Source organism: Saccostrea echinata, unplaced genomic scaffold (genome assembly GCF_033153115.1).
Source record: "Saccostrea echinata isolate AGI-Se365-2 ecotype Australia unplaced genomic scaffold, CSIRO_AGI_Sech_v1 ptg000043l, whole genome shotgun sequence".
In the NCBI taxonomy this organism is placed as follows: domain Eukaryota; kingdom Metazoa; phylum Mollusca; class Bivalvia; order Ostreida; family Ostreidae; genus Saccostrea; species Saccostrea echinata.
Window position 1 is genome coordinate 1,636,449 of NW_026889792.1, and position 24,443 is coordinate 1,660,891.

At 36.5% G+C, this 24,443-nt stretch overlaps 1 protein-coding gene and 1 pseudogene across 1 annotated transcript; one reads left to right on the plus strand and one right to left on the minus strand.

Annotated features, from left to right (window-relative positions):
* The first annotated feature begins 377 nt into the window (after positions 1-377).
* LOC133201269 (short-chain dehydrogenase/reductase family 9C member 7-like) lies at positions 378-3,049 on the plus strand. The gene is made up of 4 exons (XM_061337065.1): positions 378-751; positions 1,633-1,894; positions 2,013-2,173; positions 2,653-3,049. The coding sequence occupies exons 1-4, from the start codon at positions 424-426 to the stop codon at positions 2,850-2,852; spliced, it is 951 nt and encodes a 316-aa protein (XP_061193049.1). The 5' UTR covers positions 378-423; the 3' UTR covers positions 2,853-3,049.
* Positions 3,050-9,568: 6,519 nt separating this feature from the next.
* The window catches only part of LOC133201227 (fibrocystin-L-like), a 33,327-nt pseudogene continuing 18,452 nt past the window's right edge, over positions 9,569-24,443 (minus strand).

Here is a 24,443-nt window from a genome sequence, read left to right on the forward strand (position 1 = left end):
GGTAAGTCGTCGTTATCCCCTTTTGCAATAGAAACAAGACTGGTATACCTTTACGAGTGAAGTACTAAAAAACACCATTCTTCAAAATACTGGTAAGTAGAAATTACACAGCCTTTCGTAAGGTTAAGTTCAAAATCGTCGTTAATAACTCTGTATGCCAGTAAAAGCCTAGAAAATATCCGCATACGGTAGAAATATATATTTTATATTTTTGTTCCAGAAATATTTTTGCACAGGGGTGAGGATCAGATCAAAATCCGAATCTGTATTCCGAAGGGACAGCTACATCACATAACACATTATTATTCATCACGCACCTTGAACTTACAAAATGCAAACAATTACTTATAAATATCTAGAGTAGTAAGTAATTTGAATCATTTTACTTTGTTTGTTACCTGTGATTTTGTGTTATCATCTAACATGGACTTACTAACACTGTTAGGGGGGCTGGTTGTGATATTGTGTATCTTAAAGTCGGTGGAGCTTTATATGCGAACAATTTTCTTAGACACAAAGAATAAGTGTGTTTTGGTAACAGGTTGTGATACGGGATTCGGGCACCTGCTAGCACAGGAGCTGGACAAGAGAGGAATCCGTGTTTTTGCTTCCTGCTTAACTGAAGAAGGAGAGAAAAGGCTACTTGAGAAATGTTCCTCCAAAGCCGTCGTTTTCCGTCTCGATGTCACAAAAGAAGAATCCATTCAAAATGCAGTTTACCTGGTAAAGGCTAAACTCGCTGGAGATGAAGGTATAAGTTTTATGGAAATATTAAAACTTGATACATTTGAATCTCTGGTTACTTCTTTGATATGATTTTTTTTTTAAAATTGAAATTACAAAATGTTAGATGAAATATTGTTACATTTGTAATTTTTACTTCTAATATTTGGACGCTGTTGTCCTTCTGGCTTAGTTCTATTCCTAGAAAAGATTCCCTAAGAATAGTATACTCATAAAGCAGAGAAGTACTGGAATGTAGAACATGATAACCTTTAAGAATGTAATTTATCTAATTAAAAAGACCATTACTGAAGGCAAGGTTCCTATATGTTTAATTGTTTTTAAAAACCTTACGGTTAAGGTCGCTGTATTTACATTCTATGGCAGATAATGTTGAAAGTTATTATAAGCTAGAAAAAAAATTATTCCTTATCTTCGTAAACCGATATCTCTTTAACAAAATCAAATTATTGAGCTATACAAGCTATGTAAGTATTCATTGAAAGGTATAGATACACAGTTTCTTAGAAGGTCATAAGTTTTAAAAGGAGAGACTTGCGACTTTAAATATAAAATAATTATACTTTCTGACAAACACTAGAGCTATATATGAAATGCAGTTCAAGAGATTTGAAAGTCTATTGGAGAAAAACTGCTACCACGTGTCTTAATTGCTGCATTCCCCCTCAAAATTGTTTGAGTAAATTAGACTCCATCGACAGCTGGACTTCTCGAGAAAAAAAAAATTTCAATCTCTCGAAAGTGGTCATCATATCAGATATCACACATAGATATCACCAGAACCACATTACAGATAGGAAATGCATGTAGAAGCTAAGTGGCCGTTTTATAGTAATTTATCAATGTACAACGTCCCATATGAGGGTTCCTTTGTCCTGTTTTTCACAGTGCTCTGGGGTTTGGTCAACAACGCAGGTGTCATTTTACTGGCGGCACCGTTAGAATGGCAAACTAAAGAACAGTACGAGAAAACTCTGGCTGTCAATCTTTTTGGTGTCATCGAAATGACAAGGGCTTTCCTCCCTCTACTCCGGAAGTCTAAGGGGAGGGTTGTCAACATGTCTTCCATTGCTTCCATGTTGGCCATTCCAAAACTAGCGCCATACAACATCAGTAAAGCTGCTATAGAATCGTACACCGACACTTTAAGGTAACCAAGATATCCTTCTAAACACGAACGTCGAACGTAACGTTTGAATGCCTAATCATAGATGTATTTCTGCGTAACTAACGAACAATTCATATGTGTATGATTTATCTAACTGTAGAAGAGAGATGTATAATATAGGGGTGACGGCTCATCTCATACAACCAAGTGGATTTACAACAAACGTCTTCCCAGCGGACGCCACTGAACGTCTACGTAAAGCGTTTGACGAACTTCCACAGGAGGTCAAGGAGTTCTACGGAGAGAAAAGCGCTAATATGGGTGATTGATTATCGCTGTTCATGATGAAAAAAATTATACTGATCATAAGCAAAATAAATATGGGGAGTTAATAGATTTTGATTTGAAATCAATAAATATATATGATATTTTAACTTTCAATTGTAATGTCATAAAACTCATTAAATACTCATCTTATTTTCGGCATGCTCAATTTTTATATGACTGGTACGTTTTAGCAGACTAGCTCTTACATGTCGTGTTTAATTCACTGGCTCGTATAAAGCCTAGTTGTTCATTTTGGGAAGGGGGAGGTAAGTTGTTTTTTTTTTTACAAGTTAAATATGATGACACTATATTCAGTAAGTGAAAATTATATGTTAACATTTTTAAAATTCTACGTCATTTTTGGGGAAAGTGGGAAGGAGTTTTAAAGCCACTTTAAAGATTATATATTAATATTCTCACCACGTGATATTATGATTGTAAAACGACTTAGCCTTAATTATAATATTTTACAGGGCACACTGATATCGTGAAAGCTCGAGTCACTCTGGATCCCGACTTAACCAAAGTGACAAGGGTTATACAACACGCCTTGTTTGCGCGCTATCCAAGGTACAGATATCCTGTTGGAAAAGGAGCTGTCTCGATATTCTGGACTTTTTCTCATTTTCCTGAAATAATTCCGGACAAACTCCTCGCGATATCAGCTCCATGAGCACAATCATTGTACATCATTTGGCAGCTTAATATCTGTGTTGTTTTATAATCTGGATGGACACAGAACAGTAATGACTACAGCAGAGTGACACATTTTCCCATACAAAGTTGTATTCTGTTTTCATTGATTAGTCATAAGTGTGTATATGTGTTTATGTAATTGTGAACCTTGATTGATTAAACAAACAATACTCATTTTTCCACACATAGAAAAAAAAAAATATTTCTGAATAATTCTGATATTGGAATAATATAAATGACTTTAACAGTTGTTTAATTTAAATTATGACAAAGAAGTGAAAAATAAGGATATATATATATATATATATATATATATATATATATATATATATATATATATATATATATATATATATATATATATATATATATATGTGCACACTTTATGTACATTGTAAACTGGAAGACTAAACGGCGTGCTCTTACGAATCATTTCAAATTCAATCTCCTTGTTTATAATAACAGTTAAACTTATTAAAATGTTAACAGAAAAAGATGAATGTAAAAGTCATACATGTACATTCCCCGTAGAAAGTGTAACTTTACAGTGAAAAGGGAAGTTTTGTAAACAAATTGTACTATTGACACAAGGATTTACACTTTTTTAAAGGTATAATTCTGCATATAGCATATACTTCTCATAGGAATCCTCACAGGTGTATTTCAGAAGTCGTCATGGTTTCAGCTTTCATTTTTATTACATTCTTAAAGGTTATCATGTTCAAAGGTTGTCGAATGTGTGTGCACATCAATATCAATTCCCAACCTTGAAAACAGCTTTCTATGTATATTGTGTTTCAAGGTGAGGCAATCCTAAAGTATTTTTAATTTTGTAAAACCATGCTGCACTGGTTTGAATTGAAAATATTCCATTCATTCCCATCTTCAAACATTTCTTTTTTTAATCTTATTATACACCTATAAATACAGCAGGCGTGCGTATAGTATCAATAAGTCACCCTCATTCGATGCTTTAACCTACAAGCAACATTCAAGTCTAAAGACTTTATTAATTAGCTGAAGTAGAAAGCCAATAGTTTTTTTTTTTTTCGCCTAGTTACCCTCACAAAAATTTACTATAGTTAACTATAGTAAATACTATGATACTTGATTTTCTTTAGAACTTTAGAGCCTTAATATTTCTTAAAATACATATCAATGATGCAAATTTTTGAAATTATAAATATGTAAATTTCGAGTATTATTTCCTTTTAATATAAAAATTGATCAACTATAGTAAAAACTTTGATTCACTATAGTGAAAACTTTGATACTATAGTAAACTATAATTAACTATAGTATTAATCGAAGATTCGGGGGTATATAGTTTTGGCCCTGTCCGTCCGTCTGTCTGTCTAGCTGTCTGTTTGTCCGCAAAAACATTAACCTTTCCCATAACTTTTGATTGGTTGGAGCTATGGCTCTCATATTTCACATGTTTATTTCTTGTGACAAGACCTTTCTTTGGGTTCCATCATATCTGACCTTTTGACCTTGACCTTGGAGTTTGACCCACTTCTGCAAAATTTTATGAGACTTTAACCTTGGCCATAACTTTTGAACAGTTGAAGCTTGGGCTTTCATACTTCACAAGTATATTTCTTGTGACAAGACCTTTCTTTGGATACCAACATCTTTGACCCTTTGACGTTGACCTTGGAGTTTGACCTACTGTTGACAAAACTTTAACCTTGGCCATAACTTTTGAACAGTTTGTGTTAGTTCTATCATACTTTGCATGTGTACTCCTTGTGAAAAGACCTTTCTTTGGAAACCAACAACTTTGACCCTTTTGACCTCGACCTTGGAGTTTGACCTACTTCAATTTTGAGAAATTTTAACCTTAGCCATAACTTTTGAACAGTTAGTGCTGGGGTTTTCGTACTTCACATATGCATTTTTTATGAGAAGACCTATCTTTAGATACCAACAACTTTGATCCTTTGACCTTGGAGTTTGACCTACTTTTGAAAAACTTTACCCTTGGCCATAACTTTTGAACAATTGGTGTTAGGGCTTTCATACTTCACACATGCATTTCTTGTGTGAGACCTTTCTTTAGATACCAACAACTTTGATCCTTTGACCTTGGAGTTTGACCTACTTTTGAAAAACTTTACCCTTGGCCATAACTTTTGAACAATTGGTGTTAGGGCTTTCATACTTCACACATGCATTTCTTGTGTGATACCTTTCTTTAGATACAACAACTTTGACCCTTTGAACTTGATCTTGAAGTTTGACCTACTTCTGAAAAACTTTAACCTTGGCCATAACTTTTGAACAGTTGGTATTAGGAGTTTCATACTTCACATGTATATTCCTTGTGACAAGACCTTCTTTTGGATAACGACAATTTTGGCATTGACCTTGACCTTGGAGTTTGACCTACTTTTAAAAAAATTGAACATTGGCCATAACATTTGAACGTTTGGTTCTAGGGCTTTCACATTTCACAATCATGTGTACCACTTGTGACAAGACCTTCCCTTGGGCACGATTTCACTTTGACCTTGTCGTTTTACTTACTTTGAAAAAAAACTTTAACCTTCGCCATAACTTTTCAACGGTTTGTACTAGGGCTTTTGTGTTTCACGGGTATATTCCTCGAGACAAGACCTTTCTTTGGGTACCAACATTTTTGATTTCTTGACCTGGAGTTTGACTTCCATTTGAGAAACTTTAATCTTCGCCATAAGCTGCCATATGGGGGCATCAGTGTTTCACAAACACATCTTGTTTTTGTTAGAGTAGGTACTAAATGGATACTGTTCTAGAAAATGTGTGATTTTTTTTGTTAGTTGAATTTATGTTCAGTCTACTAGGCTTTCAGAAACTATGGGCAATAATTCTGTATTGATTAAAGCAAATTGACAAAAATGACCACTGTTCCACATTGAGCCGATTTCCTAAAAAGTGTACCCTGACAATCATATTCATGTACTTGGTGTATTCGTCCGCTGAAAAAAAACTATTGAACATACTGTAGATTGGCAAATAATCACGATGGTTTTAATTTCACTATGTTCGAATTCGCGATTCATCATTTTTCCGCGAAATTAAACCCATAGTGAATGCTACCATTAGTTTTTAAAAACGTTTAAATGTTTATACAAAATTTGAAATTATTTTCTTGCAGCATGAAATTAAAACCATCGCGATTGGTACTTTTTCAGAAATTTTAACACAGTGGAATTAAAACGACTTACAGTATATAAATTCTAGATAAAAGTGTTTTCCCCTGGTTTTATAATGAAGCGTGTTGAAGCGTTTAAATTGACAAAGTGCTACACTCTTGAAGCTGCATGATTTCGATGTCTGGTGGGTGTATATTCGGCTTAATCATAAATGATAATGGGGGGGAGGGGCATACTTATGAGTACATATTGTCAAGTTCAAATGATGAGATCACGTCATTTGAATTACATACACTATGTGTAGTTCTATAAATACATTTAAACTTGATCAGTCATCCCCATTTGTACTTCACGATTTGGACTGTAAACTCCAAAAATTTCTCATTGTAGTACATAGCTTGGTTATTAAAAACAGCATCAGGTATATATGTGAAAATTTTCAATCATATGACTTTGGTAAAACGTTTTGATCCAAACTGATTATCCCATACAAGATTATGCTAGTTTCAATAATAATACCTACACAGAAATATCCTTAATAAATAAGTTGTTATAATCGTAAGTTTTTATGGGCGTCAATGGAAATATTAGGGGGAAATCATCACAATAGGACCGTGAAATCTCTCATTCTGTACGTACACCTTCTAAAATTATACAGAAATCGGGTCACAAACAGGAACGAAAATCAAGGCCATGTGTAATAAAGGACAAATATACCCAACAAAATTGATGAAATTATTTCAAAATATACTATGTGTGGGAGGCTTAAATATGAAAAAAGTCATCTTTTCAAATAAAATGCACGGACATAATGCCAACCAGAATGTGTTTAGTAAGAGATAACATCTCTAACTAATTTCATAGTGGTTTCAAAATATATAATGGTGCAAAAATATTCCGTACATATAAAACTCAGATGACATTTAAAATCTTAGTATATTGTTCATGATTCTCAACTGTGACTCCATTTTCTACAACTATATACCAGTATGCCAGTCAAAGAAAAGAACCATGGACAATGTGTTTCACATCAATAAAAACACGATGTACACCCTTAAATAGAAGAAGCTAGAGTTTCTCATCAGTCGTCATGGTCTTGACTTCATTTTTTTTTTCATTCTTGAAGGTTATAGTTAAAAATTCTCATGATCTCCAAATGTCAATGTTCATCAATATTAAACTTTAAAGGGACTTAGACACAAAAATGTTTACATCCTTTAAAAATTTGTTTATGTCCCTTTAAGTCCAAACCTTGCCTACATCTTTTTACGTGTCATATTCTAAAATGTCTAACTTTTTTTCGAAAAACTTGCGGCATTGGTTGGAATTGAAACTGATTCCATTCTTTCCAAGCTAAGGACATTTCTTTGATCCTGTACATTTAAATGGCAAACCCTGAAAGGTATTTCTGTAATACATGTGGAAATACACAGGTATGGGTAAAATATCAAAGTCACTCTTTCCATGCTTAAATCTACAAACAACAAGCAAGTCTAAGGCCTTTATCAATACAGCTGATTTTTTTATCGTGAAAAGATAGTGTTCTACGCCATAATTATGTTAGAGGTATATGGGCTAATCTAAGTAAGATTGAACATGAACACATCTCTATGATTAATATTAGTTTACTTTGTATATGCCAATGAAAGTAAAAAAAAAACAAGTCTGCATAACTACCAACTGTAGCTTTTTTTTGTCAATTACATGTATGTGTCCCGTCTTAATACATAATGTAATAAGACTGAACACATACATGTAATAGATAGCACATTCAATGATACATCTTGAACTTGATAAAATATTTGCTTTTTTGTTCAAGTATGTTAGCTTCTAACATGGAATTACTAACACTTTGTGGATGCTTGATTGCGATATTGCTGATTTTAAAATTAGTAGAATTGTATATGCGTACAATTTTAATAGACACAAAGAATAAGTGTGTTTTGGTAACAGGCTGTGATACAGGATTCGGGCACCTGCTAGCACAGGAGCTGGACAAGAGAGGAATCCGTGTTTTGCTTCCTGTTTAACAGAAGTGTTCCTCCAGAGCTGTCGTTTTCCGCCTAGATAAGACAAAAGAGGAATCCATTCAAAATGCAGTTGACCTGCCCAAAACTAAACTTACTGAAGATGAAGATGTGTTTTATCTATACTTATAAATTAATAAAGTTTGCAAATAAACTCCGAAACGCCTGTGCCAGAATTCACACTCACTCCTCTAATATGACATTAGGTACAGGATAATGTCCGTAAACTATATTTCCATTTCAATTAATCAGGTACACCGATTCTTACATGTACATAACATTAATATACATACAGTACATATATATTGTATCTATTTCTGCATCTAAAGTAACTGCGGGATTTTGAACAAATTATTTTTTTCCTACTATAAGACTGCTAATTAACTATATCGGAAATATTAAAACTGTACCCTAAAAGTGGTAAAAATTCAATTATCGCTTGCGCGATAAATTTAGTTTTGATAACTTGACATCTGTTTACAGTTGTTTTTCCCTGGTTACTTCGTTGCTACGAGTTTTGTGGAAAGTAAAGAAATTGTAATATCCTCTATATACTAATGTAATGAACATCGGTGCACTTGATAAATTAAAATTAACAAATAAACACTCATGTTCGTCTAACATTCCTACAACAGATTTACATGAAAGATTATAATAATGCAGAATTCATTTTTGGAAAAAAATACACAGTGTATTCATTAAAATAATCCAGTAGAAAAGACCATAAACAATTGGAACTGATGCTTCTTTGATCGTAAAATTAAAAGAAAATCACAATCAAACATTGAATTCCAGATGTTCTAATAAAATTAAATAATGAATAATGGTTGGAGAATTTTAGAATTAAGAAAGACTGAACTTTTCATATGTAGAAGGCTTATTGGAAGCTTTCTCCATCAAGAAACACCATGTTATATGAACAATTTAACACGTAATATTTGCTTTTACATCAGAGTAAACAGAATACCCCTGCCCCTGACTAGGTGTAAAAACTAGGATGCTTACAGGTGTATTTTTTGCATATACATGTGGGTTTATACAGCATGATATGCTTATATGAGTATATTTACACATATGCAGAATAAAACTCACCATATAATAGTCTTGTTGTAAAAGGAGACTGGTGTAAGACAATCAAACACTATTGAACTGTCAAGTGAACCGGTATATAAGGGAGAGGGCATATGTCTGCCAAAAGGAACACAGTAAATTTGTCTTCAGCTGCCTTGTCATACTTTTCATAACAGTCCTGCAGCATATTTTACATGCTGCAGTGTAAATGAATTTACTATGAATGCTGACTTCTCCTAAACAGTCCTTCTGTCACAAATATTTACATCATATGATGGAATAAATCAACACATTGTATATTGCATAGATTGCTTTTAATAAAAATATTGTCAGAGTTTTACCGACATTATAAAAAAGGAATACAAATTCAAAACTAAATAAAAGTCACTGAGAGTTCATTATTAAATAATAAAAAGATAATAAATTAAAATAGAAAACTTAATGTAAATTTATCACAGTCAATATATTTTAGCTTAAAATGTAACCAACAGTATACTTTTAACAACAAATGATTGTCAAATAGACAAAACATAAAAATAAATGTCAAAAAAAAAAGAAAGAAAAAAAGATTATGTATCACAGATGAGTAAGGCCTCAATAATCAATATCCCTCTTTATGCCACTCAAAGAGGTTGCTTTTTATCGTAGTGGATATTGGTTGCCATGGGAGCACTAATGCTCATAAATGACTGTTCTCTGAACAAGATCTCGTCAATGTCCTGATTGTTACCGAGATACTTGGCGTTACTGTAAATGTCGTGAGTCTTTGTCTTGGGAATCACCTTACACTTCCAGAGGATGAGCCCGCCTGCTACAATAAGCACTGCTACTACCACTAAAACCACGGCCACTATCAGCACAATGTTGGAGGAATCACTGGACGGTGCAGGAGTCATCTATAAAATACAAAGTCAATATTATTCTGTATGAAACAATTCATTAAAAATTTATTTGTTCTCTTGTGCACTTCTCTATTACAATTTTGATTCTGTCAAAATAATTTTTTTTTCTCTCCATTTTTTATATCATATCTTTTCTTTGGAGGATTGTCAAAGAATTGGGGAATGTTTTATAACAGAACTTAAGATAAAAAACAAAATACTAGTATACATTTGAATAAAATGGTCCCGATACTCTGTCTACTGAATAACTGTGAACAAATAATTGTTTGATATTATCTCATAGTCATACAGAACTACTACAACTAATGTCAGTTGTAGTGCTTTTGTAAAATGGATACCAGGTCTTATAATGAAATTAGCTGGCAAGATCAATAAATAAATAGACTTACATCTCCACAAGTGACTCCATAGTACGTGGTCCCGCCTACTGTCAGGTAACCGGCCAATGAGAGCGAGTATCCATTGAAGGAGTAAGCCTGTCCGTTCTGGATTGAGCTACAAACTGCATACACAGTGCTGTTTACTGAGGAGTTGGAGCCACTAATCTGGAAGCTTACCATGATGCTGCCTGCAATGTACAGTCAAAAATGAAATAATGAAAGCAATTTAAAACATGTCTATTCCTTGTAGCTTCTATTAAAAGTGATCACAAAGTCATTTCATTTTCAAAAAGATTATATATTCATGCCAGAATTAACACAGAGTTAACTTGCCTTTAGCTACTGAAATACTGTTCATGATAATCTCAGGATAGGTGGTGGCCAAGGCATTGCCCATCATCGCAGAGAAATATTTATTGTAAGTGGTTCCTACAATGCTGTCATAATCCTCATGAAATTTGACGACTACATCCTGCGTGTCCTCAATCACCAAGTTAATGTGACTCTGAGCCTTCACCGGGATCAGCTCCTCATAAGTAAAGTTGTAGTCTGCTGGATTGGACACGATGCGGAACTTGACCACATACACCCCAACACTGGTCAAATTGAGGGAGTAGAAACTGGCCTGGGCTGTGTTGGTGTCAAAGGTCGTGGTTGTTATGCCAACCAGAGACCCATTATAGAGTTCAGGCATGCCCAGTTCTGCTGTCACTGTCCAAGTGTGACCCTATTATTGGAAATTCAGTAACAAATTTATAAATTAAAGTAATAATTTATCAAGAGTATAAAAAAAATACATTTCTTAAAGCAGTCCTGTTATATTTAATGAGGTGACCTTCATAATTATTCTGATTGTGGAATATGTGATATTGTTTGTACTAGGATTTCTTAAATGAATAAATAACAAAGAAGAAACAGATTTATCTCCTTTACCCTCCATGTAATGTTGGAGATTGTCTCTAGGGTGACTTCATCTTTCAGCTCCAGTACGACAGACAGCAGGGCTTTTTCCACCACAGTGGAGGACTTACTGACCAGTGAGCCTATAATTGGACGTCCAGTGATGGTGAATGGATCGCTGGAGAGACTGACATTCTCTCCCTCATCTGGGTAGGAGATATTAAAGTCTAGGATGTAATCCTGACCAAAGTGTGTGATCAGCAGGTTAGTGAAGTTGGCCCATCCATCCACGACACTGACCGTAGTGTTACCCCCTAGAACGGCATTAGGATTACCTGTGCCGCTTCTGATGGTGGCCGTGACTAACCAAGGGTGAGACTTAGTTCCTAGCTTTTTGATAATATTTCCCTGTATAAATAAAAAATCACATTTCCATAATAATTTACTCTTATTTCATTAAAAATCACAGTGTAAATGCAAAATTACAATTATAACTGAAGATTTCCTGAAAAGTAATCTTTAAATTTAAAATACTTTTTTTTAGATGTGAAGGTCGAAAGATGCTTACATTTTTATCCACAATTTGTATCTTAGGCTGAGTAGCAAATGGTACTCCCTCATGCTGAGGCACCAATGCTGGCTTGAATTTCATAGCATCCACAATAAAGAGGGGTGTGTAAGGGTCGTCATCTGTACTGATTTCTCCCCACTCCTGGCTGCCAGGTGTGGGCGGGGTTTCAGCGATGGAGTAAGTGGTGTCCTGACTAACATTTATAATTTGACTGAAGTTTCCTAGTTGTATTTCGTTGACTATCTTGGATCCAGCTTCCTCAAGCTCTGCTTCAGAGAGATCTCCAGCTCCCAGAGTACCATTTATATCTGCAATAAACTTACATTTATTAATATTTGTAGGGAAAAAAAATTACACATATCTCTTTTTTGATTTCAGTTTAACTTGTATAGTACTGACTTCAAATGAATTTGTTTTCTTTATTATACATGTATATATATGTAATGTTAGAATTCAATATGTTGCAAGCAAAGTAAATAAAAAGTCTTAAAATTTTGTGGAATCTACTAAGAGATATTACAGATAATGTTTGAGACTCAGACAGGTACCTGCTGATGGTGGGTTGCCAATCTCCACGGAGAATCCAGTGATGTCTCCAGCGGACCTCTTCTTACGACGACCTGAGGATTGTGTCTCCCTCACAATGTTTGTAATTCTGACCCTACTAGCATCAATATCACAGAATGCAGCAATGTTCATGACAATATTCTCTCCATAGAAATCTGACTCCTTCATGGCTGGGAATTGGAATGAAACAATAATTACATCTACTGTCTTGACATCAAATGGTTTTGATCCTCTGATGTTGATGGTTAAGATTCCTGAGTCCCGGTCAAAATAACTGGCTCCATGAGGATCCTGACATCCGGTAACATTTGGTTTGAAGAAATCAGGCTGGCCAACAGGTGGTGGGTCAATAATATACCGGTTTCCAGGATTTACAAATCGTACATTTTCTGGTTTAACATATGTTCCGTCGTGGTAAACATCTAGTCGCCATGGCTGGGAGTACCATACAGACAGAACAATACAGTCTGTGTCTTTAGCATTCAGAAGGTGGAACCTTGAGTTTTGTGGGGAAGTACTGGTATAATGGAGCAAATAATCCTTCCCTGATATAAAACAACAAAATAATGTTTATTTTTGTTGAAAAGAAAAAAAATCTTAATTAACCAAATATATTCTTTAGCTATTTTTATTCCTAAACTCACCTGATGCAACAAGAGCTTGGAAGGTTGAGAGTCTCTTTCTGCAAGTATATCCACTACACCAGCCATGATCCTGGGGACCATTAATTAGGTCAAGGTACCCATCTCCCAAAATAGCCACAGGTGAAAGTCTACGTGTCTCGGTGTCTGAATCCATACTTTCTATTGTCAGTGTGAAATAATCATAATCATGACACTCGTAAGCCTGCCACTTATCACGGTACACACAATTATTTGTACGGATAATTCCTGCAAAACAATAAACAAATGTACTCTTAAGTGGATTGAATCAACATTCATAAGATTTCATAAACCACAGTGAAGCATGGTCACATCCATTGTACATGTCCTGAGCCGCAAAACTATATACATATAAATATTTCAAAAATGGTATCCCTTTTAACAAAGAAAGAATGTTATTCTCGTTACCTACCTTTATTTGGAGCTAACACTGATACTGGGATCCTAGTGCCATCAAGGCGAGTCTGCATCTCCTTGGGAATCCTATAATCTCCTAATCCCATCCTGGGATCTCCATTCCACTGGTACTCAGACTGTGGGATAACCGCTCCTGGGGTTCCAAGGAATGTTCCGTCTTCGTCCACCATCAGGGATTTCACCTTGGCATCACAAGCCATATCCACACAGTCGGCAGAGTTGATTTTACTACAACCATGATCATTAAAAAGTTATCATTTTAATATGAACTTCTATGGGCAAAAAGTTATTGTACACTTCATCATTGCTTCTGCTTTGAAAAAGCCATTTACATGTAAATTGTGCTACTATTCTGTGCTGATTATCCAGAATGTAAAATATCAAACCCACATAGAATTATATTTCAAATTCACAGGTAAAAAAAAAGATTATAATAAATATATTTTGGGGACTAAAATTGGAATCTACATGTACAATGGGAAGTAAGATATAGTATTTACCCAATGCTAGATCTCCAGTATTTAATCTTGTAGTCTGAGGCTACATCCACAAACGACACTCGCTTGGTGTACATTGGGTGGTTACCATCGTCATTCCCAGCATTAGGTGTCACAGCGAAATCACCTCCATTGTTACAGACGTCAGAAAACTTAGCAAGAGTCACATCTGTAATGAAAACAGATAATATTACAATATAATGAAATAATTATAAAGAAAAAAAGGATCTTAAATAAGTAAAAACAAAAATCAACACAATGGCATTCTTGGTCAATGACATAAAATCAAAATTTATCAAAAGATGATGGGCAAATAAATTAGTCATACATAGTTATCTTAAACTATATGAAGATAGGGCCTGTCCAACCAACTTTTTAGAATTTAAGATATTGAGATTAAAACACCCAAAGAAAAATTTCATGGTATTTGAGATATACACGTAGATTTTTGAGATACTGATGTTTAACTGTATTCATATTCTTCATATACTTTACTAATAATACTTAGCACCTATTATATAATCACATACCTTCCATGTGAAATCTTCCATTGATGGCCTGATATTTTTTAACTCCAGCGAACGGTTTTCCTGGAGCAGAGTTTGGTCCAGAAGAGAAGGTTGGCATGGTAACACCCACCCTCATGTTGTTTCCTGGGTGTCTTCTGGAGTTTCCACTCAGTGCAACATTATCGTCACTTGGCACTTTATCTGTGGCACAGTCAAACGCTCCAGAGGTTCCTACTATCAGTGAGTTCTTAAGAGTTGCATACTGATCAGCAAATGCATGTCCCGTAGCACTTGGGCCGGCAATAAACTGGAAAATGCTGACTCCATTGTCAGCTGCCAATATGTCTGACATTTCACTAGGAGCTCCGTTCTGATAGTATATTCCATAGTCCAAATTTTTCCAGACTGTGAAGTTGGCAAACTTTGCACAAGATGCCAGATCAGCTAAAAGTTAATTACAATGGTGATAAAACAAAAATATGCATCTTACAGTTTGAGAAACAAAAAAATTTCAAGTTAAGAAAATATTTGATGTATATGAATATGTTATTTTCCACTTGACATTGCTTTTCACCTCATACAAGAAAATGATTAACTTTTTTTCAATATGAAGTCAATGCAGACTTTGCACAGATCTTAATTGTCAGTTAGTACAATGAAAGATTTACAAGCTTACGTGTAAGAGTTTCCATTATATTAGCCAATCCCAGCAAACAACTGTGTGCAACATTTCCAACAAATTTCCCAGGGGCATTACATTTTTCCCCCAGAATTGCGAATCCGACTCTCTCACATCCACCCACATGGTTGTACTCCAGAACAGGGTTTGTGGCCTCCACCAGATTTATAGCACCATTGTAACGGACATTAAAAGTCTCCCGGCGGTCTTGATAAGACCCCTCCCACTGGGTCTTTGTTATGAAGTTGTTTCTTATTTGAGTATTGTCGCTTTGTGATTCAATGGCTGGAAAGGAGAAATAGTGTGGAAATTTTAAAAATAAGGATTCAAAGACTTATCATACACTTAAATTAATTTAATCACAATAAAATGCGCTTACAGACCACCTAAATCCAGAACAGAATGTTTTGGTCATTCCAAGTTTTATGTACAAAGGGAGACAACTCTATTTTCAAACTTACCAAACCAGACATTATCTGCCATTACATTCCACTCTATTGGCAGGTTATTTGTGCCGTATACTGTAACAGCGGGAGCATAGCTGTGATGGAAGGCACAGCTTCTGACATAGGACGGCTTTATAGCTGACACAGTTCCAGCATCTATAAAGGCTACAGCACTCCGCGAGTCCCAAGGATCAATGTACCCTTCTTGACCACTGCGTATAAACTCCACATTGGAAATTCTGGCATATCCTGCAATTAAAAAAAAATGGATTGTTACAAATGTAAAATTACAAGTCAATTCTTCCAGCAAGCAATTTTGGGTAAGGAATATTATGCATCTTCAAATATTTAAACTTTTCTTATACTTTAATACCTACATCTTATGAAGGAAAACCATGCTCACTGACTCATATTTTAAATTTTTAGCATTGTGGTTGCTATTTATAAGACATACCAATATATGACTCCTTTCCCTCAGCCCCTTGTCCCACAACAATCCTGGCCCCAAATGACTGTCCTTCCTGCTTAGCATAGGCTCCACCCTCTATTTTGATGTTTCTGCTCAATCGTCCAACTTCAGCAGCCATTTTGATAGACATTCCATTAGCAGTCTCTGTGTGAGCTATGTATGAAAATATTATAAAATTTGAAAAAGAACAGAGATACACATGTATTTAACTAAGACTGATACAAAATTCAAGTGTCCTTAGTGAACTCAGAGGCATTTTGCTGCTGCTTGTGCATATAAAATTCTGGTGCAGTTAGAGGAATACATGACTTACAAAATAAGGGACCTATATACTAATGAATTACTGAAATTTTGAGCAGATCTAGTACATAAGCATATATATATAGACATTCCCATCAAAACTGAGAAGCATGTATCTATTTAGTTACCAATATGTTTGAATTGTAGGGCAGGGTTGATGGTGAGAGTTCTTTTGTCCACTGACACTGCTGTGATGGTCACTTTCTCAGCTTCCCATGTGTTATAGCTTGTGGGAGCTACAACAATCTGGTCCCCGACTGTCCAATTGACGGCAGCTTGTAGGACAAGCTGGGTATCTCCAGCATTAGCTGTCTGGGTCAGTTGTGTCCAGCTCTCCCCTTTATCAATTCCGTGAAGATCCAGGCCACCAAATGCAGCTGTATAAAAGAAAGAATACAAAACATAAAAATAAAATCAGTTCATAAAGGATTTGAGTGTCTACTCTACTGTAAAGAAATATAAATGAAAACTGTTCTCTAAAAATTTAACAGCTTAAACAAAATTTTCTGCAGATTTGTTTCCTTAATGATTTGTCAACATTAAATAATTCTTCATAAAAGTTACATATTACCAGTTTATAAATTAATATTAACATAAAGTTATTTCTATTTACAACTTAACCGAGAAAAAAGATTCTACTGACCTATGGCCTTTGACCCAATGGGTGGACCACTAATTCCTGTAAATATGTTAGTATCATGGTCTCCCTGGAGAGAGATGAGAAGATTTGACAGGAAAGGTTCATTGGGGAATCCAACGACAAGTCGCCCTCCCAGAATAACAAGATAGGTACAATTCAACACAAAGTCCCTGGTTCCATTGTTGTGGTCCAGCTGCAGTGTCCCATAGAGAACCAGTTTACCCATTTGAGGCAGCACAGTGTCAGCAACCACCCATTTACCTGTAAAACAATTTACCACATGATTTTTTAACACCCTCCACAATATTTTACAACAGAGTAAAGTACTAAGAATATCATTCAACGTTTATGAGCCATTTTTAGCAGGAGAAATTTGTACAGGCACAAACTCTACAGTTAATTTCTTATGAATATTTTTGCATGTTTACATTATTACTTAAAAAAAAAGAAATTGTGAATTACCTTGTGGAATCTTGACATCATCGCCATTCACTGGAAGGTCATATGATCCATTGTTATACCCTCCCCAGCCTGGCTCTGTTCCATTCCAAGTAGCCTTGTCAGACCACAACTGCACCTCTGCTGGGGGTGTGTCCACAGGGGGTATAGTGTTAGGGTCAGGTGGAGGGATACAGTCAGTAAAGAAACATTTGTAGGACACAAAATTAACCTTCAGGTTATCTGCCCTTACAGATGCTGACGGAGAGGCCCGCTTCTTACGTCCAGATGGAGGGACTGGACTTGTACTTGGACTAGGACTTGTTTGACTTCTCGCAGACACTACAAATATTTTAATAATCACTTTACCAAAAAAAAATCCAAAAGATTTATTTAATGCAAGCTATAAAAATGTATATTTGATTATGTAGAATTTTCTCTTATCAAGCTTATAAAAAACCAGTATGAAATATACATGTTTTCAAGAAACATCCACAAGTATTTATTAGACACTTATTTTTCATTGGGGCCTAATTAATCCATAGGCGCTGATATTGGTGACCAAATCGTTTGGATTAATGAAGTGATTAGATTACTGAAACATCTCTCTTATAATTTGTATATATAAATTCTGTTCCCCACAAATTTTGTATAAAAAATGAAGCATGTGAGAGATGCTCCACTATAATTGGGCACAGACTTACATCCATGTACCTACCATGTATACAAATACATACCTAAGTAACGGATCTGTTTGTCTGCTGTGACATATTCCCAGGTTCCATGAGGGTCAGTGTTAGGGTCAATGCTGGTCTGAGATCCATTTTTGTGAGTTCTACCATCCATCATAAAACGATCTGGTGCTTTGTTCAACTTTTGCTTAAGGATTATGTAGTCAGCGGAACCACCAGACTGCAAAAAAAGTCCAAGTAATTTACCATGAATTTCATTCTTTTTTAAATGTAGTAATTTAATCACATAAATTCTCAGATGTTCAACAATCCCACATATATTATTATTCTTATCTTGTTATCACTGGATTAATAAAACTACACTTGCCTCTGTGAACAGATCAAATCTGCCATTGTAACTGATATTGGATAAATGTTCAGCATTTTCAAATATTAATTCATATTCTTCTCCATCCACTAAGTTAAGATTCCAGCCTTGTGGATGAGTGATAGCCTTCTTGCGGTAGGGATTTGTCACATTTCCAAATCGGTTAATGAAGATAGCATCTTTGTACTGGATAGAACTTGGTGAGATCTCATTGAAAGCAAACCTGTGGAACTTGACACTTGGATCACAAGCACTGGCTGCAACAACAGTGCTGAATTTTGGATAAGGGATACAGGAAGGAGGGAGGGTGTCTGAGGTGGATATAACAGTTTTTCCAACGTTGGCTGCAATTGAAGCAGGGTCTCCAGTTTCTCCTATCAAAGTACCATCAATGTCTTTGAAAACCGACTCCCACAGCCATTCATATCTCCCTTTATTTGGGGCATTCACAAATCTCAATGCCTGTGTGTGATAGAGGAAACCTCCACAAAGGAAAGAACAGGTGCCTGTGATTCTAGCTGTGGCAATAGTGGCACATCCACTTTCATCAAAGTTAACAAATCTAACACCATCTAACTTAAATCCATAACCGTAAGGCACAACCACACCTCCCCTTGTGCACCCTTGTTCAACCCTAGTGAGAGAGTTGGCATGACCAACAATAAGAGAATTCTGAATGACTTGCTCGCCTTCCAAAATCTTCTTTCCTTCAAACCCAGCGAGTTTGTTGTTGACAAGAACAAAGTCTCTCATAATGAAAGCTCCACCATTGACCATCTCAGCTCCTTTTTCATTGTTCCATGCTGTCAGACCCTCAAAGATAGATTGGTAGGGAGTGTTAGAGCCACAACCTCCTCCATCTCTGGAAATCATCGTGGGGAAGATCCAAAGTCCAAACCAGCCATTGGAGTGAGCAACGTTTCCTTTGAACACTGCAACAGGAACACGTTGAGGACAAATGTTGGGATCAAAAGAGGGTCCATCTGGATGACCATGCATCCTGTACCAGAATGCAAAGTGAGATCCACCTGCAGCATGATTATACTGGATTGTGTTGTTGGGATTGGTGACCCAAATGGCAGCTGGTGTAACATCATCATTTTGCAAGCTTGAGCTCTCTCGCACAAATATCAATAAATTTCTCTGTAAGGTGGTCCCAGTCTCAATTCCATCTTCAAAGAACATGGCTCCACCCATCACATTGTAAGCGACATTCTTCTCCACTAAGAGGTTGTGGCTTCCGTGGATGTTTATAGCTCTGTTAAAGGACTCATGGATTCCACATCCCCTGACATAGGAGCCAGTATTGTCACCATTCAGATGGAAGTGGATGGGGTATCTACCAAGTCTGAAGGCTTGTCCAACATGAAACAGTTCCACATATTCAATATGAGCATGAGAAAGTCGCTGGTTCTGGACAGGAGAGTGAATCATGATTTGACCACCGAACTGGTCACTGCCCATCTCCTCCCCAAATCGTCCCTGGAAACAGGTCTGTGTAGCAAATTCACCTGTAAATTCACAAAATTGAAAAATTGGCATTCTTTAAAAGCTATTGGTAATAACAAAAGATAACAATAATTATATATAATTAGTGTTACCTGTATCAAACCCATCAGGGCAGGCCTCAATCTTCTCCACCCACTGAGCATCACTAGCACCCTGAATTTTTATGTTTCTTGTTACCATGCCAACCTCTGCTCTGAATTCCACCTGTGTGCCATCAAATGTCTCCGACACTCCCAAATGTTCATAAGTCAGAGGCTGTGTCAGGGTTACTGTCTTCTGGTCCCCGGCAACTGACTGAATGGTTCTAAACTCATTCTCTCTCTGGGAGTGACGATGACTGGTTGTTGCTATGACAACCTGATCACCTTGTTTCCATGTCACAGCATCCTTCAGAACAATTGTGGAACTTCCGGCATTTGCTGTTGAAGCCAAGGTTGTCCATGTTGTGGCAACTGGTTTACCTATCAACACATAAACCATCACAGTGAGAATCATACGTTATATTGACAGACTGCAGTTTATCAGATATTAATAGAAAATGAGTATTTACCATGAAGCTCTAGCCTTCCAGTCCTGACAGCAATAGATTTGACTCCATAAATTGGGAACTCTTTACTGCGATGGTGGCCATGAAGTGTGATGAGGGCTTTATGTTGGAAAGGCTCTGCCTCTGTACCAATCTACAATAAAATACAATGAGAAACTTGCACCAACTAATATACAGACAATATAAAGAATAAGTCAATTAATCTCTTTCTGAGGTAATTTTTTGTATTACCAAAAGGGTGTTGAATTGTTACAAGGAAAACTTGAAGCACAAAGTCCTTTATGATGATTGCATGTACCTTTAAATTACATGTATACAGAATATCAGGTGTTAAAAATCCAACATTCAAGTGTTAACTTAGCTTACCTGGAGCAAACCATTATCAGTAATCAAGATATTTTCTGCTTGGAGATGAAGATCCTTTTCATCAAAAATCAATCCACCTCCTGATAAATGAAAAGAGTTTTACTTTACATGTAAAATATTTTGGCATTAAATAATTCAGGTTTATAAGAAATAATCTTGTGTTGACCAGCCTACCTCTGATGAGGACGATTTTCAGTTTGGGGGTGTCTACATCCAGCAGTATATTCTGACCCTTACTAATGACCACAAAGTCACCCTCCTTAGGGAGAGGTCCTCCTCCCCAGGTAAAGGGAGATGACCAGACATCCACATAGAAATACTCAGCTGATGTCTGAAAGGGAAAAGAAAGTGATTAAAACAAAGATAATCACAGAGTCAAAAAGCAAGTATTACAAATAGGCCCCCTCAATGGTTATAAGAATTTACATTTTTTATGTCATATTTCTTGAACATTTATTAGTTGTCCAAAAATTACAAAATCATCAAACAAACAAACAAACAAACAATTTTCCAATCAATCAATATAATGTACCTGTGTGGCGATTCCATTACCAGCAACCTCCACCTCAATATTAACTTTCTCTGACTTGGCATGTTGGTTAGTGGTACATACAATCTGTGTATTTGTCACCGTGGAAACGTCACAGGTGGTGCCTGCTATTGTTACTGTTACATCTGCCTTCACAGTACTGGAACAAAATCACAATGCAACATACATGTAGAATATAAATACATGTAAAAGCCAAAAATTCATTTTACTTTGCTTTTCAAAATCTTGTCATGATTTTGACAAAATCAGAAGATAAGTGTAATTTTCTGATTTTAAATCGAAGGCTATAAAACATAAAACAAAAAAGACTTCATCCTTATAACTACTGTTTGCTAATAGTGAACATGCTCTTTTAAAATTAACTTGGTGTTTTGTATCACAAAGCAAATAATTCTGTGTTTCAAACATTGTATGAAAATAAAGCTAATGTCCAAGTTCATGTCCCTTACTTAACTTATATCTTACAGAAATTAAAAATGCACATGTATTTCTAGTGCTAGATTGAGAGTCCACCTACCCAAACCGTGTCCCTGAGATGGTCAGTGAAGTTCCTCCGCCTGTGCCCCCACGGACAGGGTTGACCCCTGTGATCTCAGCTGTCTTTGATGAATCATACGTATAACCTCCAGCCAGTGTTCTTGTGACCCCATTCTCTGTCACCGCTACATCACAGGCCTGGGTACCAGCTACAGGGGCTGGTAAAAGTCAAAACTCAATCATATACAGTTTTAAAACATAGGTAATCAAAGATTACGAAGCTCACCTCGACGAATGTTATCTACATGTAAGGCAAATTTCACATCATATTTTTTTTCTAGTTAGGGTACATCCCAAGATCAATATCCATGCAAGTTTGATTTAATTATAGATCTGCTCAAAAAACTTTTGACCTGTTTAGTAATCAAGAAAATTTTGGTCAGTTCCAACATCCAAAGCAAGTCTAGAAGTTTTCATCCTTAGATGCACCATCTATGCAAGTTTAATCATAACAGGCCATAATATTATAGAGCTACTCCAAAAAATTACCCTGGTCACTCATCTGGAAAATGTACGTCAGATTCAGAATCCAAGGCAAGTCTGGAAGTATCCATCCCTAGATACATCATCCATGCTAATTTGGTTAAAATATGGCTAAAATTCACTCATGTGGAAAATCTAGGTCAGATCCAGCATTCGAAGCAGGTTAGTTAGTGTACATCCCTACATGCATCATCCATGAAAGTTTGGTCCAGGTAGGGCTTATAGTTACTTGGGAACGAGACTACTCCTAAATCTAAACCTGGTCTCACATGTGGAAAATCTAGGTCAGATCCAGCATCCGAAGCAAGTGTGGTAGTGTCCATCCCTGGATGCATCATCCATGCATGTTTGGTCCGGGTAGGGCTTATAGTTACTTTGGAATGGACCTGCTCCTAAAACTTTAACCTGGTCACTCATCCGGAAAATCTAGGTCAGATCCAGCATCCGAAGCAAGTGTGGTAGTGTCCATCCCTAGATGCATCATCCATGCAAGTTTAGTCCAGGTAGGGCTTATAGTTACTTGGGAATGGACCTGCTCCTAAAACTTTAACCTGGTACACATCTGGAAAATCTACATCAGATCCAGCATCCGAAGTAAGTGTGGCCATGTCCATCCCTAGATGCATCATCCATGCAAGTTTGGTCAAGGTAGGGCTTATAGTTACTTGGGAATGGACCTGCTCCTAAAACTTTAACCTGGTCACTCATCCGGAAAATCTAGGTCAGATCCAGCATCCGAAGCAAGTGTGGTAGTGTCCATCCCTAGATGCATCATCCATGCAAGTTTGGTCCAGGTAGGGCTTATAGTTACTTGGGAATGGACCTGCTCCTAAAACTTTAACCTGGTCACTCATCTGGAAAATCTACATCAGATCCAGCATCCGAAGCAAGTGTGGTAGTGTCCATCCCTAGATGCATCATCCATGCAAGTTTGATCCAGGTAGGGCTTATAGTTACTTGGGAATGGACCTGCTCCTAAAACTTTAACCTGGTCACTCATCTGGAAAATCTAGGTCAGATCCAGCATCCGAAGCAAGTGTGGTAGTGTCCATCCCTAGATGCATCATCCATGCAAGTTTGGTCCAGGTAGGGCTTATAGTTACTTGGGAATGGACCTGCTCCTAAAAATTTAACCTGGTCACTCATCCCGAAAATCTAGGTCAGATCCAGCATCCGAAGCAAGTGTGGTAGTGTCCATCCCTAGATGCATCATCCATGCAAGTTTGGTCCAGGTAGGGCTTATAGTTACTTGGGAATGGACCTGCTCCTAAAACTTTAACCTGGTCACTCATCTGGAAAATCTAGGTCAGATCCAGCATCCGAAGCAAGTGTGGTAGTGTCCATCCCTAGATGCATCATCCATGCAAGTTTGGTCCAGGTAGGGCTTATAGTTACTTAATTGGGAATGGACCTGCTCCTAAAACTTTAACCAGGTCACTCATCTGGAAAATCTAGGTCAGATCCAGCATCCGAAGCAAGTGTGGTAGTGTCCATCCCTAGATGCATCATCCATGCAAGTTTGGTCCAGGTAGGGCTTATAGTTACTTGGGAATGGGACTTGCTCCTAAAACTTTAACCTGGGACGCCGACGCTAACGCCGACACCGACGCCGGGGGTATAGCATAAGCTCATCTCGACTTCGTCGAGGTGAGCTAAAAAAATATGATATCTGTACTCTATTTTTTTTTTACTCTGGAGATTATTTATTCTACAACCAAAAAAAAAATTACCTGTAGCTGCTGGTGTGCGACAGATAAAACTTCCAGCTGTCTGGCTGGCATTGATGACCTTCACACATGACTGACCACACACTGTAGCTGTTGTCCCTGAGTCAAACCCTGATCCAGACAATGTGACAGTCTGTCCACCAGCACTGCTCCCTACAATAAATCATCAGAACCTTCA